This window comes from Typopeltis vanoorti, chromosome 20, assembly GCF_054136105.1.
Source record: "Typopeltis vanoorti isolate ZY-2024b chromosome 20, IOZ_Tvanoo_1.0, whole genome shotgun sequence".
Classification (NCBI taxonomy): Eukaryota; Metazoa; Arthropoda; class Arachnida; order Uropygi; family Thelyphonidae; genus Typopeltis; species Typopeltis vanoorti.
In genome coordinates, this window is record NC_143568.1 from 25,385,532 (window position 1) to 25,407,877 (window position 22,346).

The 22,346-nt window shown below is 36.1% G+C and overlaps 1 protein-coding gene across 2 annotated transcripts in view; it reads left to right on the forward strand.

The window, feature by feature from the left end:
• The window catches only part of LOC150095289 (deoxyribonuclease TATDN1-like), a 336,553-nt gene that overhangs the window by 125,858 nt on the left and 188,349 nt on the right, over window positions 1-22,346 (forward strand). For both annotated transcript variants that reach the window (XM_090410767.1, XM_090410769.1), the window contains exon 5: window positions 17,701-17,847. In XM_090410767.1, the coding sequence (XP_090266893.1) occupies window positions 17,701-17,847 (147 nt within the window). The remainder of the gene's footprint in view (window positions 1-17,700; window positions 17,848-22,346) is intronic.

Below are 22,346 nucleotides of genomic sequence, written 5' to 3' on the forward strand. Positions count from 1 at the left end.
TTTACTGTATGACTCCACCTAGATCTTGGTCTTCTTCCTGGCCATCATCCTGGCAAAAAACACTTGTTTTGTCAACCTATCCTCGCTCATTCTGCATATGTGACCATACCACCTGAGATTAGTTCTACTAACACAATTCTGAATGCTGATAATGTCATGTTCTTTCCTAATATCTCCATTTTTAATATGATACTGCCATTGATGTCACTTGTTCACTTCCGTAATCTTCCTCAGTATTCTCATATCTGTGGGCTCAGTCAGTTTCAATGATGTTCTTTGGTTGGGAAGACATAGATTTGAATCCCATCTAGGACACGAAGAACCTTTATCAGGGGATTTTCAACTGAAGGTGAGTTAGCCAGTCACATATGGAAGTGGTAGGGTTTTTTCCTCCTGGAAACTCGGTTTTCATCTTACAAAACAAACAAACCAGCCATTAGAATGCCTGCAATTAACCAACATAACTCTGGCCTTATAGTTTGAATTGCTTTGATTGTAAATCCAAATAAACTAAACCAATCATATCTGTAGTCTCCAGTCTGATCAGTGCTTTATTTTTAATCCAGCTCTCAGATCCATAAGTTAAAATAGTTGGAACACTGTTTTGTATATAACAAGTCAGTGTTCTAACTGATTTCTCTGTTATTCCATATAAATTTATTTAGTTGACTTCCTACTACACCAGCTTTGCTAATTCTGTTGTCTGTTTCTATATTTAATTTGCCAAAATAGCTGAAATGTTTACTTGTTCTGTTGGTTCCCATTCAGGATGAAGTTCATATTTTTGATGTTTCTTTCTATTTTCATACCAAATTTAACAGCAGTTACTCAGTTTAGTCAGGTAATTCTGCAGACTTGTACTGGATGTATTTAGAAGTATAATGCATTTTAAGGATATGATTTTTAACTAATGATTTGAAATGGACTGAATTTTTTTACAAAAGTAGAGGAATTGCCATTAAGGGGAGCAAGAGACTTGGCTAACTGTTGGGCAAGTTTTTAAGTGGGACTATCTATGCTATCAACTATGGGGCATAAAGGGATATTAGATTTGTGGATTTTTGATAATCCATAAATGCAGGATAGTTTATCATGAACTGGTTTTAATTTTTTGATGATTTCTTTGGTCCAGGAAGTCACTTTTTTCAATAATTTCCAGACTTTTTTCTTTTGAGACAGTGGGATCTTGATCTATAATTTGGCAAGTAGAATCATCACATAGGATCTTGCTTTTTTTTTTTTTTTTTTTTTTGTTGTTATAGTCCTCTTGATCCATGATTACTGTTGCATTACCCTTATCAGCTTTTGTAATAACAATATTTTTATATAATAAGCAAATATTATTATTATTATTTCTGAGACCTCCAGGGAGTCAAGGAATCATCGAGGGAGACTGTAAATTATCCAACCCAGCTATCATACCTTCCCTTAAATTCATTTACATTAGATGCACTCACTACCCCTAAGGGCAAATTATTCCACTCACTCACTGCTCTCTGAGAGAAAAATCTCGCTCTTACCCCTTTCTTGACTGAAAACAATATATATTCTAAAAAAGGAATTTACGTCCGCTAAGACACTCCGTATCTATGACCGCACAGAAAAAGCAATGCTTAGAGAACAGATCCAAACAGCCCGCTGAAACCTAGCTACAACACAAATCTGGTTTCTAAATTACAATCAGAACTATTGAATTATGTTAATCCAGACATTCTACAAACACTTGAAAGAATTACTGACAATTCGGCCAAGCATACCCTGGAAAAGAATAAAGAAAAACTCGAGAAAAAATTCCACAGGTTGAAACAACGGCAAAATATGGCAGCCAATCACAGGAATCCACCCAATCAGAGGACTTCCTCCCCGAGAAACAACAATGAACAACAAACAAGGGAGACAAGGAGCGCCCAATCACCGACAAGCAAGAACCATGTGATTAACCTATCAAGCCACACCCTGAACAACGGCAAACTCATGCTGCTGAATAAAGGACTGAACTACGCAATAGCACCTAAAAAGGTAAACAAATTGGATTTTATCTACATTGAAAGAGGCATCAGATCCCTACCTAACAACATAGCAGATAAAATACGACTAGAAACCAGTAATGTCCTAAATACCAAGAAAACCATACAGAACAACCTGACTAAAACAGAATTAGCAGCAATTAAATCATTAAAAGCCAAACAAAACATAATAATAACGAAAGCTGATAAAGGCAGTGCCACTGTTGTCCTTGACAGGTCAACATACATACTGCAAAAGAACCAACTAGTAGCCGATAACAACACATATAAAATGGTAAATTATAACCCAACAAAAAGGATAAAGGACAAAACAGAAAAACTACTAAAGTCCGTCACTTCTTGGCCACCAGACACAGTTAAAAAACTCAAACCCCACTACGCCTGCCCCCCCCCCCCCCCAGAATATATGGGGTTCCGAAAATACACAAATAAAATGTGCCCCTTCGACCAATAGTGGAAGGAATAGACAGTCCCAATTACCACCTAGCCAAGAAATTAGTGGCAACACTCAAGGAGTTGGTAGGTCATTCCCCCTCCTACATAAAAAACACACAACACTTTATAAACAAAATCAAAAACATAACACTCAACAAAGACGACTTATTAGTCAGTTTTGACGTTTCTGCCCTTTTCACTAATGTCCCCATCAATGACACAATTCTCCTACTACAGAACAAATTTCCACCCGACATTACGGCCCTCTTTGCCCATGTACTAAAGTCCGGTTACTTTGTGTGGCAAAACAATTTCTACCTACAAAAGGAAGGTACAGCCATGGGCTCACCATTATCCCCCCCAATCGTGAACTTCTACATGGAAACCTTTGAGCAAAGGGTTCTTGATTCCACCACACTTCGACCGACAATCTGGCTCAGATTGACAACGTGTTCGCGATCTGGCCGCACGGGCGACAAACGCTAAACACATTCCTCAGCCACCTAAACAAACAACACGAACGCATACAATTTACCATTGAAATCAAAAACCAAAATTCGCTCCCGTTCCTAGACACACTAGTTACACGTCTTCCTTCAGGCAGTCTATCCTTCACGGTCTACCGAAAACCGACACACACGGGCCAATACATACATGCGAATTCATACCACCACCCAGCACAAAAATATGGAGTCATTAACACCCTTAAAAACAGAGCCACAACTATTTGCTCTAACCAGCAAGCCCTGAAACAAGAACTAAAAATCATTAGTGACACATTCATAAATAATGGCTATAACAAAAATACTGTCAATAAAATACTCTATAAAACCACAACAAAAACGAATCTAGATTACAGTAAAACCATAGCCAACCCATACATTAAAGGGTTATCAGAAAAAATCAACAGAATCCTACAACATTATAACCTCAATGCCACCTTTAAACCACCACCCACTAAACTTAAAACTATATTCAGCTCCTCTAAGGATCCTCTCCTTCCATTAGCACATCCTGGAGTCTATTGCATCCGCTGCACCTGTAACTTACCGTACATTGGTGAAACAGGACAGACAATCCCCATCCCCAAGAAAGAACACATTAGACACATTAAATATAACCATTATGGTGAAGCAGGCCTCTCAGACCACGCACTTAACACCTTACACCAAATCAATTGGAAAAGCACCTGCTCCTTACACCGCACAAAAACGTGGTACGAAAGAAAATTTAAAGAATCCTGCGAAATCCTGATAAACCACCTAAATATCAACAATAAAGATGGTATGAAAATTCCAAGGATCTGGATGGCACACATTCAGCCAACCTAATATGAAAGATTCAACATAAGTCAGGACTCTAGCCAGTCTGCTAGTATTAGAAACCATTCCACTCCAAATGGCTGGAATGATGTTAATATATGTATATAGTAGACAACACAAATAATAGGACTCTAGCATTGATGTATAATTTTTTTTTTTTTTTTTTTTTTTTTTTTTTTTTTTTCCCAACAGAGGTCAGGCCAACAATTGTGGTAGCGGTTGGTCAGTGTCTTAACGAACCAGTATGATTGTAGTATAGCTTGTTTCTTGTGTATATTTGTACGCTCCAGAAGATGACCTTGACATAAAGGTCGAAACGTCGAATTGTAAATTTTAGTAATATTAAACTAAAGTTTTTATTCAAACACGGTAGCTGTCTCCATAATTTCCAAAAATGCATAAGGCTACTTTGTTTGGCAAGGAAAATTCTACAAACAGATAGAGGGGACAGCCATATGTTCTTCACTCTATCCACTCCTAGCCAACTTCTTTATGGAGACCTTTGAAGAAAAGCCTTAAACTAAGCCCACAAAAATGCACTGTTTGGTTATGCTATGTGGATGATGTGGTCGCTATTTGGCCACATGGCTTAGTTATACTCCACAATTTCTTAACACACTTAAACAATCAAAACCTCAGAATCCAGTTCATCTTGGAAAAGGAAAACAATAACAATCTCCCTTTTCTAGACACTCTGATTACATGCCATTCCCCCTTCCAACAATATGGGATTATAGAAACCCTATATAATAGGCAAAATTAATCAGTTCAGATAACAATGTCCTAACTACTGAACTTAGTCATATTCTTAACACCTTCATAGCAAATGGCTGAAACTCCCAAAAATCCAAAAAATATTAAAACCAATTAACCACAATTCCCCCTCACCCTTCCCCATTCATAACAAAGATTATTCTAAATCTATCACTATTCCTTATATTTGGGGTACTTCTGACAAGCTAACAAAAATCCTAAAAAAATATGACCTGACAACTTGTTACAAACCATATAAAAAAACGGCATCTCTTATCCACTCCACCAAAGACCAGCCACTTCCCCTAGATCTACCTGGACTATACCAGGTCCTTTGTAGTTGCAAACTGTCCTACTATGGTTGAACAGGTAGGACAGCTAATATCAGGATATCTGAACATAAGGACTATATCTGGTTCCACCAATACAGCCACTCAGGACTAGCTGACCATGCTTTGGACACCTGCCACAAAATACGATGGAAGAAGCCACTTTTTTACACCACAGCAAGTATAAACATGAGAGATTATTCCTGGAATCAGCCTCAGCTCTAAAAAAACTCCCCAAACCTCAACAAATTTGAATGCATGAGACTGCCCCAAATATGGGAAGTTTTGGTCATTTGTCTTTCAACCCTCTAATGTTTCCACATCACAATGAAAATCAGGTGACCAAATCAGAGCACAATAAATCCTTAACACGGTAATCATCGTATTAAATGTAGATATGCACTAAATAAATTGTAATAAATACTGCAACTTTTAATAACATTTAGCAAAAACTGCAAGTTGTGTTTTGCTATGTGTAGTACAGAGCTGGCAGATGCACTAGACAAGCTGGGCGTCGCATTACAGGGGATGCCCTTACACTACTGACTTTCTTTTACATGCAGCGTGCATTTTCCAGTTAGGACATGAGGCATGCACGTGTACCCAGCTTAACCTCTATTACAAAGTGACATTTGGGCATTGTTTGTAAATTATCGAATTGTTGACTGCTTAGCACACAGTGAATGTGTAGTTAATTCACATTGAGATAAGTAGATTAAAAATTTAACCTAAGGCTTTACAAATCAAAAGAAAAATTTATGCATTTCTTTGAGTTTTTATTTTTTATCTCTTAACAAATTTTTTGTTCAATAGATTTTATTTTGGAATGAAACTCCTGCAACTAAATTATAAATAACTACTCTATCTAATTTTCTATGGTTTGAATGTTTTCAAAGACAGTATTCAATATCTATTATTTCACTTTATCATTTGATAAAAGAAGCAAGCCAATAATGTAGTATCTGCCAAAGCAGATACTTCTAATTCAGACTATTTCTTTGCAATCTACAATCATTTGTTCAGTTGCCTGTTGACATTATTCTAAGTTATAGAAATTTTATTCTATATTTTCACTATTAAAAACTGTTTATATACATGCAACAAAAAAGAAAGTACAGTACTGTTAGTTGTTTTTTTCTTAGAAAATTCCGAATATAACAACTTTCACTGCTGCTGGAAATAACTTTTGTCTTAGAAATACTAGACAATAATCTTCTCAGCTGGAGGTAAAGACTAAAAATTTAGATTACTCTCAATGCTATTGAGAAAGAAAGACCACCTCTTCAAAAGGCAGACTAAGGAGCCTCAAGCAGTAGTGCATAATACATTAACAATGTTTTGTTTTAAATTATATCCTAAATAGAAATGCCAAGATTTCTTTTACAGTCCGATATAATCCGTGTTACGGAAAGAAAAAAGTCTTGTCATCACCAAAGCAGATTAAAGGTAATGCCATAGAATACAATCGAAGAATGGAGATCATCCTCTGAGATTGCTCTACCTACATCCCACTAGAACACGACCCCACAAAAACACAAGTTAAAAAATTCAAAAATTAAAATTTCATTAAAAAAGTATCTTTCTGGCCTCTGGACATTACAAACAAACTGAAACCTTTCTGTTCCCATACCCCTGAATACATAGTTTACCAAAAATCCACAAACCCAAATCCCCGCTAAGACCAGTCGTGTGTTGGGACTGGCTCGTGCGAGACAGTTGTTAAAATTTTTCAAATTTAGTGAGCCGGTTATTAAAATTCTTTATGAAAGGATAGATGATGAATGGTGGTATATACTTTTTCTCGTAAATATTTTGAAATTGTATAATAAACACTTATATATATTATTATTATTATCAAAAATAAATGCATAAAGGAGAATTCACAAAACACAAACTCGGAAATTATTTTATTTACTAAACAATGTCTGTATTCATTAAAACACAAACCCGTTATCAAAACTCCCGAACTGGGTATTTGAATAAACAATAATGCCTTATTTAAGTTATCCAGGTATTTGCTTACGCTTGGAATCGCCGAACTTTATATAGTTTGGCGATTTCATTTCGGCATGAAACTCTTTGAGTTTCTTATTCGGCTAAGAAACAATATGGGATGTAATATCCCTTTAACTTAAATAAGTTATATCGCCGAGTTGAAGCCTTTAGCTCTTCATATAATTAATGCCTTATTTTTCGGCGAATTTCCACGAACTTGCAACATTAAGTTGTTGGAAATTGCACTATCAATAAATACAAAAATTCTTCGCGACGGCGACAGTCTCTGGTCATTTGATTGACTACGAGTGGTAATATTAGTGTTACATTTTTTTTGTTCAGGATTTCATTTGATAATAGGTAAGTTGTAAGTAATATAGGAAAATTTTCTTTAATATATGTTTTTATTTTGGTTTTTTCATTTTTTTTTTAATAATTAAAATAATTTTAATCAGGGTTAGAGTTTTGCAGTTGAAAAAGTGGATAGCCGTTAGTTGAAAAAATGAAATAAAACGAAACTTCTTAATGATGTTATACTTCTAAATAAACCCGCTACAAGTCTGCAAGATTCCCTGACTAAATTGAATAGCTGTTGTAATAGATATGGTATGAAGGTCAGCAATAAAAAGACAAAGACAATGAAAATAGGCAGAATCATTGAAAATGTCAACTGTGTTGTGAATGGAGAACCTGTGGAACAAGTAAAACATTTCAGCTACTTAGGCATGATTTTTACTGAAGATGGTAAATTCAATATAGAAATAGACAACAGAATCAGCAAAGCTGATATGGTGGGAAGTCAATTGAATAAATTCATATAGAATAAGAGAGAAATTAGTCGTTGGAAATTGATAATAGATATGGTATGAAGGTCAGCAATGAAAATAGGCAGAATCACTGAAAATGTCAACTGTGTTGTGAATGGAGAACCTGTGGAACAAGTAAAACATTTCAGCTACTTAGGCATGATTTTTACTGAAGATGGTAAATTAAATATAGAAATAGACAACAGAATCAGCAAAGCTGGTATGGTGGGAAGTCAATTGAATAAATTCATATGGAATAAGAGAGAAATTAGTCGGAACACTAAATTAGCTGTATACAAGACAGTGTTCAAACCAGTTTTAACTTATGGATCTGAGAGCTGGGTCAGAAGTAAAACACTTGACCAAAGACTAGAGACCGCAGATTACTTTCGAGAAGTTATTTTGACACCTCCAGGGAGTCCAAAGACTCATCGAGGGAGAGTGTGCCGACAGCATCGAACGATTGGTCCCCTTCCAACTACTAACCGCGCTCAAACTTACTTAACTGAGCTATTAGTAGCAGAGGCTCTACCAATCGACCAACCTTGAGGCGTGAACAGATGGCATCAATGGCAATATCATATTAAAAACAAGGATATTAGGAAAGAACTTGACATTGTCAGCATCCAGGAATGCGTTAGCAGAGCTAATCTCAGGTGATATGGTCACTTAAATAGAATGGGAGAGAAAAGATTAGCAAAACAAGTGTTCTCTGCCAGGTTGGCAGGAAAACGACCCAGAGAAAGACCAAGATATAGGTAGATTGATACGGTACAAAGTGCCTTAGACGATAGAAATATAAGCTCTGATAATGTTGGAGTCTTGACAAGTAACAGACTGATTTGGAGGAAAATTGTAGACAGGAAGTTAGTAATGATGTAATTTTTTCATGTAATACTATTATATCCTGTACATCCCTTGAGGGTACATGGCAGGAATTTGATGATGATGATGCATTCTAAGAACATCAGACCAACCAGCCAAGACAACCCAATTTAGCCCACTAGGGGGCATTTTCATTCGGAGCATACACATTAATAAAAGTGATATTATGGAATTTTCCTTTAATTTGTAACTTGCAAATTCTTTCATTTATTGGCGTAAATCCTAAAATTGATTATTATCTTCTTTTTAATAATAAATCATATTCCATAATTTTCTTGTTCTTCAGCACCACTATAATACATAATATAATCTTTTTTGTTTATTCTTCCTTTTCCTCTCCATCTTATCTCCTGTGGTGCTGTAAGAACATCACTTACAATACATATTTCTTTAACTCTTCTGCTATACTTTGCATTTTCCCTACCTATAACATTGTTCTAACATTCCATGTTCTAAAATTCATTAACCTTTTTCTTTTTCATGTTTCGTTTCCTTGAAGTCAGTCTGGCTTTCAATTGTTTAGCTTTCTTAACAAAAGATTTTTTACAGGAATGGGTTGTTAGCCCATTGCCAAACCCTCGACCTGGAGGATCAGGTCTCCATATTTTTGACCCCTGGAGGCAGGGTGGCCCATCCAAATCCCCAGGCACCGAGTACCCATTTTAGTTGTCTCTTATAACATGCATATGCTACAGACTGTTCTTTAATCCCAGTCACCACATGTAGGAGTTGAAACATATTATTAGTCATAACTAATCCATGTGCTGAACAGAAATCAAGTACTTACCAATATTATTCGCTTTCCTTTTTTTTATTTTTCCAAAACATTTTTGTATGTCTGGTAATCCTTTTTCCTACCCTGCTTGTTTAGATCTCCAACAAGGATCTACTTTTCATATTGTCAGCTGCCTTCTCTAATGCCTTGAAAAATTCTTCCATTTCTTCTTTAGTAGATGCATATATAAAACTCATTTTCCAGTTTTCCAATTGTGTGTTTCCTTGAAGTATTATTAGCCCACATCACTGTACTTGATATTGCCTGCCATTGAAGAAGATTATCCTCATATTTTGTGTTGATTTCTGTGGTTGCTTCTTCTTTTCCCTGATTGTTATTGCCTGAATATAACATTTTGTATTTATTACTTAAAAAGATCTCACCTGGTTTTGTCTCTTTTTTTTTCACTCGCACCTATTATGTCTATGTGGTACTTATCCATTTCTTCTGTCGGTTCCATTTCTTTTTCATTGATGCTTCTTATATTTATTGTGATTGTCTTGAACTCTGCTGATGTTGAGTTTGGATTTGTTCCAATAGCTGACTTTTTGCCATTTGGCCTTGTTCACTGGAAAAAACAATGTGGCCTTGTTTAACTAGGCAACATCCCTTAGGGCATGAAGTTTTGTCATCTTGTACCATCATTTTGTATTATGGGTTAAGCCAATAAGAATACAATTTGGTCAGTCAAATCCCATATTGCCATCCCATCCTCATTTGTTCAGAATCCCTGGTCAGTTCTCTGCGTTTCTTAAAAGGCTATGTAGAAGTTCTCCTTCCAGTTATCCAGCTTTGACCCTTAAGTCTTCACACACACACACACACACACACACACACACACACACACACACACACACACACACACACACACACACACACACACACACACACACACACACACACACACACACACACACACACACACACACACACACACACACACACACACACCTACCTCTCTCTCTCTTTCTCTTATTTTTCATGAGACCCATATTTCTAAACAAGCTGAGATTTCTCTTCTTGGAATTGCATGGCAACAAGAAAGAGATAAGATTATTGCTGATTTATGGAAAATAGATTGAATAGTTTAGAGCTAAACATGATATACTGTGATTAAAAAAAGTTTGAAAAATGTAAAATACCTTTGATATTGGCAAAAATTTAACATTAGAAAAGTTAGATTGATGATATTCTCTCTTTTCCTTTTGCTGAGTTCAGAAATAAAAATCTGAGAATAATTAAATGGACTCTAGAAACATGAACTTTTTGACATGAAGATGAGATGCTGAAGTGTAAAAAATTACTTAGCAAATCGTCTTTCATAGTCAACTACTGTGGATGACATGATATTGATATGACAAAGGGAATTGACCTACTGAAGATCAGAATATTAGTATAGTCCTATATCATGTGATAGAAGCTCATTGCTGATTCTTTAGAGCCATTGGATATACTAAGGAAATTTTTTTTTTTAAAAAAAGGAAAAGTATACCAAGAGAAAGAGTTAATATCATTAAGGAATTAATTCTAGAGAATTCTAATATACATAAGTGAGATAATTTTAGATACAGAAATCATAGCCAAATATTATGATTCATTTAGTATGCTAGCCTCATAGCCTTAGTTGTTTCACCCATAATTCTACCATTTCATTCCTTTCACTCTGGTCCTTGATCATATGTGATGTGATTGGATATTTATTGTTAAATTAAACAGGGCTTCCTTTTTTCACCTGTTCCCTTCCTTTTGTATATCAACATCCTTCTGCATTTACAGGATTACACATGCAACCTGTGTAATCCTGTAAAAATGGCATTTACATCAGTAGTGTCAGACAGCCTAAATAAACAGCATTCTAAGTTCAGTTCTAGTCACAGACTAGAATTGAACTTAGCATGTTCTTTCTTCAGGACTAAATGGAAATTTTTAAGCCTTCTTCAGCCTATTTCCAAGTTATTCAATCTCTAGCACAGAAAAGTAGAATTCTTCCTTCCAGAAACTTGGGGGTGGGATTAATCCCACAACTCAAGAAAATCGATCATAGAACCCCCACTATGGAATCCTAACATCATGTATCATGTTACAGTTAAGGGCCACAAGATGGTGGCTATTGTCTGCCATAATCTTTTCACTGGATACCATTTAAAATCATTGATAATTTGGACCACCTATCTCTGAATGGTTAAGGGTGGAGATTTACTGCCCCTTATTCACCAAAAGTTAAATCATCTTTGCTTACTCTCTTTGGGTAATAAAAGATGTTATTGGATTTATTTGTTTATTATCCAATCAGTAGTTTTGCTGATGACAATACATATTTGTATCTGACAAACTTTGCACTGCACAAATAAACAAAATTATAATAATACTGCCTCTTCATCTAAGATTAGCATATGTTTAGCACGGTTTAGCATATGATTAGCAAGGTTTGTGGACATAAAGGATTTGTACAAAATGGATGGCTTACATTTCAGTGGATTTGGTGTGCAAAGACTGGAAGAAGTGTTGCTGAGTGAAGTGAGAGTGGATATGCAAAATCAGGGAAACTAGAACCATTAAGGAGGGGAGGAAGTGGATATGCAGTCATCAGTGAGGCGGTTGAAGTAAGAATGTATATAATGTGCCCGAGCCGGTATGAAGGACAAGAAATCAGAATGGGATAGTTAGTATAACGCATCAAGATAGGGGTGGGACAAATGGACCTCTGCATTTCATGTATACTAATGCCAGGAGTATTAGGAACAAGAAGAAAGAATTTTTGGCCTTGGTTGACTCTTCCTGGCCACAGGTTATTGGCATTAGTGAAACATGGCTGACAGAAGATGATATAGTTAATGGGATAGAATGTGTAGGGTATAGTGTATTCAGGAGGGACAGAGAGAATAAAATGGGGGGAGTAATGTTATTGATGATAGCTGATGAACTGCAGCCAAGGAGAATAGAAGTTGTATTGCAGGATAGTGAAAAGAACTCATTTGAGGCTATTTGGTGTGAAATTGAGACTAACGGAACAAAATGTACAGTTGGGTGTTGCTAGACCAGGTGATGAAATAGATGGTGGAGATAGTATGCATAGACAAATTGATGAAATGAGTGGAAGGAGGGTAATTATTATGGGGGATTTCAACTATGGTAACATTGATTGGAAGGAGGAGAGGACACGTGAGGAAGGGACTGGATTTTATTCAGTTACTAAGGGATAACTATCTGAGACAGCATGTAATGGAAAATACTAGGGGTTCAAGAGTGCTTGACCTAGTAATAGCATCTGAGAATTTGACTATAATGAATATGACTATGTTGCCACCTATTGGTGAGAGTGATCATAGTGTCTTGACCTGGGAGGTGGCTAAATGTGTGGAATTTTCGATTAAGACAGGGTACATGTGGAATTACCATGCTGGCAAGTATGACAAGCTTAGGAGATTGCTTGGTTCAGTGCCATGGCATGTAAAACTGCAAGGGCTGGATGTTGGTAGGGCATGAGAAGTGGTCAAGGAGCATTTGCAGTAGCTTATGGCTGACTGTATACCTAGAGTCCAAATAGTAAATCAAGTAGGGATTAAAGGGATGAGAATACCATTAAACATGAGTTGCAAAAAAAGAAGCAACTGTGGAGTGAATTTAAGGAGAATGGTGACCTGCAGGCACATGAACAGTATAAAGCGCAGGCCAGAAGGGTAACGAGTGTGGTAAGAAAAGCAAAAGTGGATTATGAAAGGAAATTAGCCATGCAAGCTAAAGAGAATCCCAAACAGTTCTTTCAATATGCTGCAAGTAAAAGAAAAACTGTATACATGGCAGAATGATTTTAAGGAATGGCAATGGTAGGGAGGTCACTGAATCAGTCAATAAAGGGGAATTGTGGTGAATGAAGTGGAGGTGAATAGTCTGTTACAGAACCTTAATGTGAATACATCTCTGGGATTGGACGGTATACCAGCACGGGTCTTACATGAAGCGGCTAAAGAATTGTCAGTGCCCTTGACTTGACCATATTGTTTAATCTGAGTCGGGTCTGGTTTAGTCCCGAAGGGGTGGAAAGAGGGGGAAAATAGTTCCACTGCATAAAAGAGGATCCAAGACTACTGCTGCAAATTACCAACTGATCAGCATATCAGTAGTCATTGTCAAGGTCTTGGAGAAAGTAGTCAAGAGAAAAATGCATGAATGGATTGATGAAAATGAGATACTGTATGGGGGACAGCATGATTTTTGTGAAGGGTAGGTCATGCCTCAGTAACTTGCTTAGGTTTTATAACACAGTGACGCCTGAACTGGATAAGGGTAATTGGTTTACAGTGATAATGCTGGACCTGGCTAAGGCCTTTGACAGGATACCACATGGAATTCTAATCCGTAAACTGCAACATATGGGAATGAATATAGGGTTGGTGAGATGGATAGGAGGTTGGTTGTTGGAGAGATACCAGAGAGTATTTTACTCCGGAGTGGAGTCAAAAAGACGGCCTGTGACTATTGGTGTGCTGTAGGATTCTGTTCTTGGACCACTGCTGTTTAATTTGTTCATTAACGATATAGGGAAGGATCTGAGAGAAACAGTTCATTTGTTTGCTGTTGATGCAAAGTTGGGTAGGACAATAGTGAATGCAGATGTCAAAATTTTGCAGAATGATTTGGATAGATTGGAGGTCTGGGCTAAGGAGAATGGATGTCAGTTTAATGTGGCAAAATGTAAGGTTATGCATTTTGGGGTGAAAAGATTAGCAGCAGTATATCACATTGTTGGAACTGTACTCCAGGAGATTGATGATGGCAGGGACTTGGGAGTGTTGGTGGATAGGGAGTTGAAGTTTAGGGGGCACATTGCACAAGTGGCTAAATCAGCTCATCAAATCATTTGGATGCTGAAGAATACTTTGACGAGCAGAGACAAGCAAGTTATTGTTCCTTTGTATCGAGCCTTGATAAGAACCCTTCTTGACTACTTTGTCCAGATTGGGTCACCTAGGTTTCTTCTTGATGGGGAGGAGGTTGAGAGGATCCAGAGGCAAATGACCAAGATGATAGCAGGTCTATGGAATGAACCTTATGAAAACAGGTTGAAGATTTGTGGGTTGCAGAAATTGGTTGATAGGCGGAAAAGGGGGAGATATGATTGAGATTCAAATTGCTGAAGGGTTTCTATAAGATTAATTCAGAGGATATTTTTGAGAACATGACTGGTGGTGGGAGGACTAGGGGACATCCATGGAAGCTGGGCAAGAGTGTGGTTAGTAAGGGTGTTAGAGCTGGTTTTTTTTACTTTTAGAGTGGTGAATGAGTGGAATAAGCTTCCAGAGTCTGTTGTGGGTGCTATGATGGTGAATGAGTTCAAGGCAAAGTGTGATAGATACTGTGTGAATGTCGAATACTTGTGATGTTTAGGCCCTCGATGATTCTAAGGACTCCTTGGAGTCATCCGTAATAATAATATCCTTGGGGCATGTTCTCTTTGTAGTCAAATGCCACAGGCTTCAGTAGAAGAGAATGAAAGTAATATATAATAGTAAATTCCTCTCAGAAAGGTTGTTCAAAGAAGATTGCAAAACATTGCTGTACAAATTTAATCTTAGGAATGAGTGATTAAAACTTTCCTTATTTTGGGATGTTATCTCAAAATTCCCTACACCAGTGTTAGCAGCGTTCTTTAACTTTGCTATTTTTGCTGGATATTGTTGATAGAGGCCATGGTATTTTGCTCACACATAGCTAGTATCAGATGAAGCCACTTTAAGAGCATCTCAATGTATGTCACTCTCCTCGTAGATTTCATTCCTGTTTCTTAATAAAATCTTAACTTTATATTTGTCTATGAAAAAAGTTAAAATATTGTGAATTCCATCTCGATAGAAACAGTTCACACTGTATAAGAAAGTGAGATTCATATGTGTTTTTTTTTTTTCCTACCAATAAAAAATTGCTAAACCTGCTAGGGTTTTGACAGTTTGAAGCAACTGTATTTGTTTAAGTTATCATATATTGTAAAACTGTGGTAACTTCCTTTAATAGCTTCTTGTCTTTAAATCTACAGTGTAAAAAATTCTTTATGTATATTAGAGCTTCTCTATTATGCAGGGTGCTGATTTAAATCTGATACCCTGTTCTTGGAATCAGCTGCATCTCTGCAAAAATCAGCTAATGTAATTATATTGAAAGTTTATTTTTCACTTGGTTAGAATATAATAAATTTAGTTTAATCCTTTTATCCAAGTGTGGGCAAACAAAGTTTGTGCCTGAAGTATCTTCAGGACTGGGGTAAGGTGGTACAACACCAGGGTGACTCCTTGCAAAGGTGGAGCAAGATACCAACACTCCTATCTCAATATCTCTCATAATGCAAAACACATCTCCTTGCAGATATGTCTAATGTTATGCATTAAGGGAACGGCCACTACTCAGACTAGTTTCGACCTTTATTGAGGTCTCTTCAGTGGGAGCCAGGTCCAAGTGGAGATACCAGTCAGAAGCATTAGCAAGGTCATCTCTACCTATAGGAGTTGCCAATTGGTGTGCCACCTTTTTAAAAAGGTGTGACTGAGTGCATTGGCATGCTCATAGAAGGTGCCAGACTTCAGTTAAGACTGTAGGATGCTCAATTGTTTGCTTTTCTCTTTTTTGTCTTTTTTGAATTTTCATGCTCACTGATTGTACCTTTTTTTTTTTTTTTTTTTTTGAAGATGCTTTGGTGACCAAGACAAAATATATGCATAAAAGTTAAATTGTAAAAAATGTGTAGACACATTGTAAATATTGACTGTTCATTTTATGTTTAGCAGTTTTATACAGCATCTTCAGAGCAAAAAAAATGCATTGCAATTTTATTTTCACCAAATTGTAATGGATAAAGAAAATGAACATTTATTGGCACTCTCAAAATGTGTTGGATAAAAAAAAAAAAAAAAAAAAAGAAGTTTACAACTTACTGGTCTTAACATGACTCTCTCTCTCTCTCTCAGATATTAAGTTAATCAACACTTTTTTAAAATAAAACGGGATTTAACATCTCCCTCTTAATTTACAAATTCGCTGGTAAAATAGCCTTTTGGCTTATTATCTTTTTAATCAACGCTTGTTGAGGTTTGAGGAGTGCTTGGTTGATGCTGTTGACTCCAAACATCCAAACACATTAATATCCACTTTGGAGAACACCTATTCACTGCCATTATCATGACAAATTCATGGACCGACAGGCCATGCTTTGGACGCACTGTTGCCCAGGATAAGAAATATAAGAAAACTTCACTGCTGCCTGATTAGTATGCAGTCTTATGAGAAAAATAGTCTCGTAAGTCTGATACTGTTTGTGGAATCAGCAGCAGTATGCTATAAGCCTCAGTATTTATGACTGTATTATTCTAAGCAAATAAACTATGGAAGTCACTAATTGGAAAGAAATATTTATTATAAACTAAATTTTTTTTGGTCTAGTTTCAAGACCATTCTCATTGTGAACAGTGAAGCAGTCATATTCGTTTCAGTTAGCATAATATTGTAAAGATGTGGCAACTTCGTTTAATAGTTTCTTGGCTTTAACAAACGTTCACTGCCAACTACGAGTACTCCTAGTTGGTATATGAGCCTCGCAAGCCAACTACAAATATACTCGTATGTCGATTACCATGCGGCTATGAGATTACTCGTACTGACCTTGAAGAAGTGAAAGTGCTTGGCATGCAGTAACTGATTATTCCCAAGAAGCGTGGCAACGAATGCGTTAAATCTAGAGTAAAGAGTTCTCTATGTACTTTAGAGCTTCTCTATTATGCAGGTGCAGATTATTTAAATCTAAGAGACTATTCTTGGAATCAGCTGCATCTCTGCAAAATTAAAGCGCAATACAATACACGATTGTGCTAATATATAAATAAATGAAATAGGGTATAGTACAGAAGAGGACAGTTAGTTGATTAATAATCTCTCTTTCACCAGTTCACTCCACCTGCTTTCATACAGATATTTGGTTTCTGCAGCATTCATCTTCTATAAATATTTCCATGCTAATCGTTCTTCATATGAATTGGCATCAGTATCCCCTCTCTTCTAAATCCATTGAAATGCATGCAGTTGCCATCCAAACACCCCTTGGCAGTTCAGCTGTCTCCCCCTTCTTATGTGTTTCCCAAGTTCTTCAAACGAACAAATTTCTCCTTTCCAAATTCTCTACCCATCTGTGATACTAACATAGTACAGATTGACTTTAGAATATTTAGAATATACTTTAGATTCATTGGATTTGTAATTCTGAGCTGAATAAATTTCCCTTTTCTCCTTCATAATTGAGACTTTATCATTTCCATGTATATTTTCTAAAAAACAAAAGGCTCAATCTGTTTAGTAAAAAAAAAAGTTTCATTTTTTTTTTGTTTATAGACATGCTTTATAGCACAGTTGGTTGTCATCCCACACGATGTTTAGAGTTCGAAGCATGTGGTGATCCTGGAGGATATCTACAACAATTAAAACTTCTAGCCCTTGAAAACCGTCACAAGGTAGTTGCAGTTGGAGAGTGTGGTTTAGGTATGTTTTTACTCTTTAGTGTATTAATTAATATAGTAGCATTTATGAATAGCACAAATATATATTTACAAAACTTAGATTTTATTGTTCTTGCATTTTCAGTGAATTCTTGGATCAAGCTTTCTGTTGTGATTGACCTTAAATCACATAATAAATTTAGTTTAATCCTTTATCCAGTTGTGAGCAAACAAAGTTTGCACCTGAAAGTATCTTCAAGACTGGGGTAAGGTGGTACAATACCAGGGCACTCCTTGCAAAGGTGGAGCAAGCTACCAACACTCCTATCTCAGTATCTCCCATAATGCAAAACACATCTCTTTGCAGATATGTCTAATGTTATGCATTAAGGGAAGGGCCACAACCCAGACTAGTTTCGACCTTTATTGAGGTCTCTTCAGTGGGAGCCAGGCCCAAGTGGTCAAACCAGGCAGAAGCATTAGCAGGTCATCTCTACCTATAGGAGTTGCCAAATGGTGTGCCACCCTTTTTTAATAAATTACTCTGGATTTAGAGAAAGATGTTGAAAGTTTATTTTTCACTTGGTTAGAGTATAATAAATTTAGTTTAATCCTTTATCCAAGTGTGAGCAAACAAAGTTTATTTGAGCAGCTTTATACTTTCCTTTACTTAGCTTGGGAAGGTTTAATTATTTCTGGGTGATAAATATAAGTATTCTGCCTTGAAAGACACAGATTCATCACAATTCAAGAGTTTTCTGTTTTGATTTATACTCATTTTCTTCTCTCTTCTGTTATATCTAGTTTGTTGATTTTCATGTGCTGAAAAATATTTACTGTTTATTTTAATCTTGAACGTTGAACGTTGATGTTGAAAGTTTATTTTTCACTTGGTCAGACTATAATAAATTTAGTTTAATCCTTTATCCAAGTGTGTGCAAACAAAGTTTGTGCCTGAAAGTATCTTCAGGACTGGGGTAAAGTGGTACAACACCGGGCGACTCCTTACAAAGGAGTCGCCCGGTGTTTTAGAAGCTCCTATAGAAGGAAATGACCCTGCTAATGCTTCTGCCTTGGTATCTCCACTTGGGCCTGGCTCCCACTGAAGAGACCTCAATAAAGGTCGAAACTAGTCTGGGTTGTGGCCCTTCCCTTAATGCATAACATTAGACATATCTGCAAAGAGATGTGTTTTGCATTATGGGAGATACTGAGATAGGAGTGTTGGTAGCTTGCTCCACCTTTGTAAGGAGTGCCCTGGTGTTGTACCACCTTACCCCAGTCTTGAAGATACTTTCAGGTGCAAACTTTGTTTGCTCACACTTGGATAAAGGATTAAACTAAATTTATTATACTCTAACCAAGTGAAAAATAAACTTTCAACTTAAATCACATAGTAGAAAAAGTATGACATATTTGCTTTAGGAAAGCATATGTACTTTTTTTTTTCTGGTTATAATATAACAATATACCATGCTCTGTTATATTATACCAGAAAAACCGTGTAGTATATGATTTAGGGAAAACTCTTCAGAGTACAAAATTAGTAAATTGATTAAATTTCTCTGTATTGAATTTCAAATAAAAAAAATCACGCTGAAGATTTATTCAGTTTTTAATTAGTGGTGGTGTAGCACTTCCCAGCATTCCTGATCTTAAGAATTCTTGGAAAACCTTGTTTTTCAGTCTTTCACGTTGATGAGCTATAACTATAACAACAATGAGACTATAACACTAATAACAATTATTATTATATACAATTATTATTTCCTTATTTTTATGTGTATACACATAAGGAAATAATAATTGTTATTAGTGAGCCTCTTTGGCTCGCTCATTATAGATGAACTTCTTTGGTTGCAAAGAACCTTTTTCAGGGCTTCTCACACAGAAGCAGAAAGTTTTTTGTTTTTTTTCCCCTCACAGGAATATGCGATTTTCATCCTGCAATCAGACATACTAGCCAGGAGAACACATGCAAATTACATACAAAGAATACTTATAGGCATAGGGCTAATCACCTTTATTATAGAATTACAGTTACGAAATCCAAGGATACTTAGAGGGTTGTGAGTGCTTAACTGCCTGTTAGAATCACTGATGATAATGAATACTTATTATCATATATAATACAGTAATAATTTCTGGCATTTCCAACCAATATCAAGAATTTTCAAGAAATATAACCTAGTTCCTATATTTATTCTGATCAACAAACTCTCTTCTTGGTTTCCCTCTTATAAAGATAAACAGTCTCCTCTTTCAGGCATCTACCAAGTCCATGTGATTGTGACCTTTCCTATTTTGGATAAACTGAACCTTTGGGGGAAAAAGATTGCAAGGATATCAATCCTACAGCATTAATAACCAACCTGAGAAATCTGGCCAAGTGCATCATGCAATTGATATTGACTACAGCATTTTCTGGTCTCTGACACACTTTCTCCATTGATGCCAGTTTACGTTTGAACATTTATTTAAAGAGAGTGCCGAAGCCTTGCTACATTGTCCTAATCTGAATCAGAATAACTGCTTCTCCATATCAGAAATCTGGGAAAGCCTCATTCTTATTGGATATATCAATAATTTTTTACATATACACATATATACATATATATGTGTATATGTATATATGTATGTACACTAGTGGCCAAAATTGTGGAAACCTTTTGGAAAAAGTGTATTTTCGAGATTTGATGGCTCATAACATCACTTTTTTTGAGTAATATCATAAAATTACCGTATTTTCCAGTGTATAATAAAATGCACCCAAGAAATTTAATACAATTTTCTGGAAAAAAATTAAACTTTAAAGTATGATTTAAAAAATTTTTTTTCGATGTTGAATCACATATTTATGAAAAGAAATAATTTTATCTTCATATTCTTTTGGCATTTTGTGACTGATTTTTGTTTTTTGTACGCATACAAAGTCCACTGCATTTCATGAAACGGTAAACACCATGATGCACCACCTTTAAAATCTTCAATGTTACGCTCACAGGCTACTTTGACTGCATGTGTACGAATCATTTTTGTTGAAATGGCAATGCCATTTTGCCGATTTTCTTGCACTCATTTCAAAACTTCAGTCTCTCGTTCTGGCCACTTCGCAATTTTTCCATGTTCCGCGTGCTTTTCATTACGCAAATTGTAGAAAATCTCCTTCTGACCACGCCAAGTTCTAATCATTTTTTCTGTAGGCGGAGGTCCAAAATGTCTTTCAGCTTACCTATTCCTGTGTTCTTCCACATATTTTACAGCCTGCAATTTGTAACTTGAAGTATATGAATGTCGCCTGTTTTTTTCCATCACTAAAATTTACGGGGAAATATCAAACTGAACACAAAATATCTTAACACGTCAACTCAATACTGATAAACATCGGTAATTGATTACTCGGATAAGATATTATGAAACTTGAATAGGGACTCCCCGTTCTTAGCCAATGACGCGCTAGAAGTGTCACGTGAAAGTCACGCATCAATTTGATTCACCATTAACCGCCTACAAAGATCTTGGAACATAAAAGGGGAGTGCGTATGACTTTGAAAAGAGGAAACAATCTTTGCCTTCATTATATAAGACGCACCCCATTTTTAAGATGGATTTTTAAGGTAAAAAAAGTGCGTCTTATACACCGGAAAATACATTATATATCAATGGAAAGATAATTTAATCAAGAATGTAATGCAATAACTTTTATGAAGGATTTTTTATTAGAACAGCAGTTATAAAGAAGAAAAGTGAAACACAGAAAAAATGAGATATACAAAAATTCTCACAGTGTGAGTTAATACTTAGTTGGGTAACCTTTAGCGTTAATTATGGCCTTACAACGCCTTCCCATGGAGTGAACCAAGTTTTTTTAGTTCTGCAGCTGTTATAATGTGAAACCAAGATTGAATTATTGCTTCTATTAATTGGGTTTTTATTGCTGGGTTGCTTCTGACTAACAAGTTTCTTTATTCGGCTCCATAGATTTTCGATTGGATTAAGGTCTGGGCTATTCCCAGGCCATTACAGCAGTGGAATATGATTATCTTGAAACCACTTTTTGCACACAGCAGCAGCAACATGACATGGAGCTGAATCCCATTGAAATACAAATGCTTCATTATCTTGGAAAAGATCATGCATAGGCTTCAGTTTGGGCTCAAGTATTTCATTTATGTATTTTTGGGCATTTATATTCCCATTAATCAATCAAATTCTGCCCACACCTTTTGATGTCATACAACCCCAGATCATAACACAAAGTGGGTGTTTCACGGTAGGTGTAATGCAATCAGGATGCAAATCTTCTCCGATTCTTCTCCTTATGTATTTTATGCCATCACTACCAAACAGTGAGATTTTGGTCTCATCACTCCAAATAAACTGTCCCATTGTTCTGCTGTCCAGTTAACATGGATTTTAGTCCAGTATAATCTTCTCAACCTTTGTTTGAGAGATAAAAATGGCTTTTTTAGTGGAATTCTAGTATTTAGACCAAATTCCTGCAGTCTGCGCCGAACAGTCCTTGCACTCAACTTCACATAG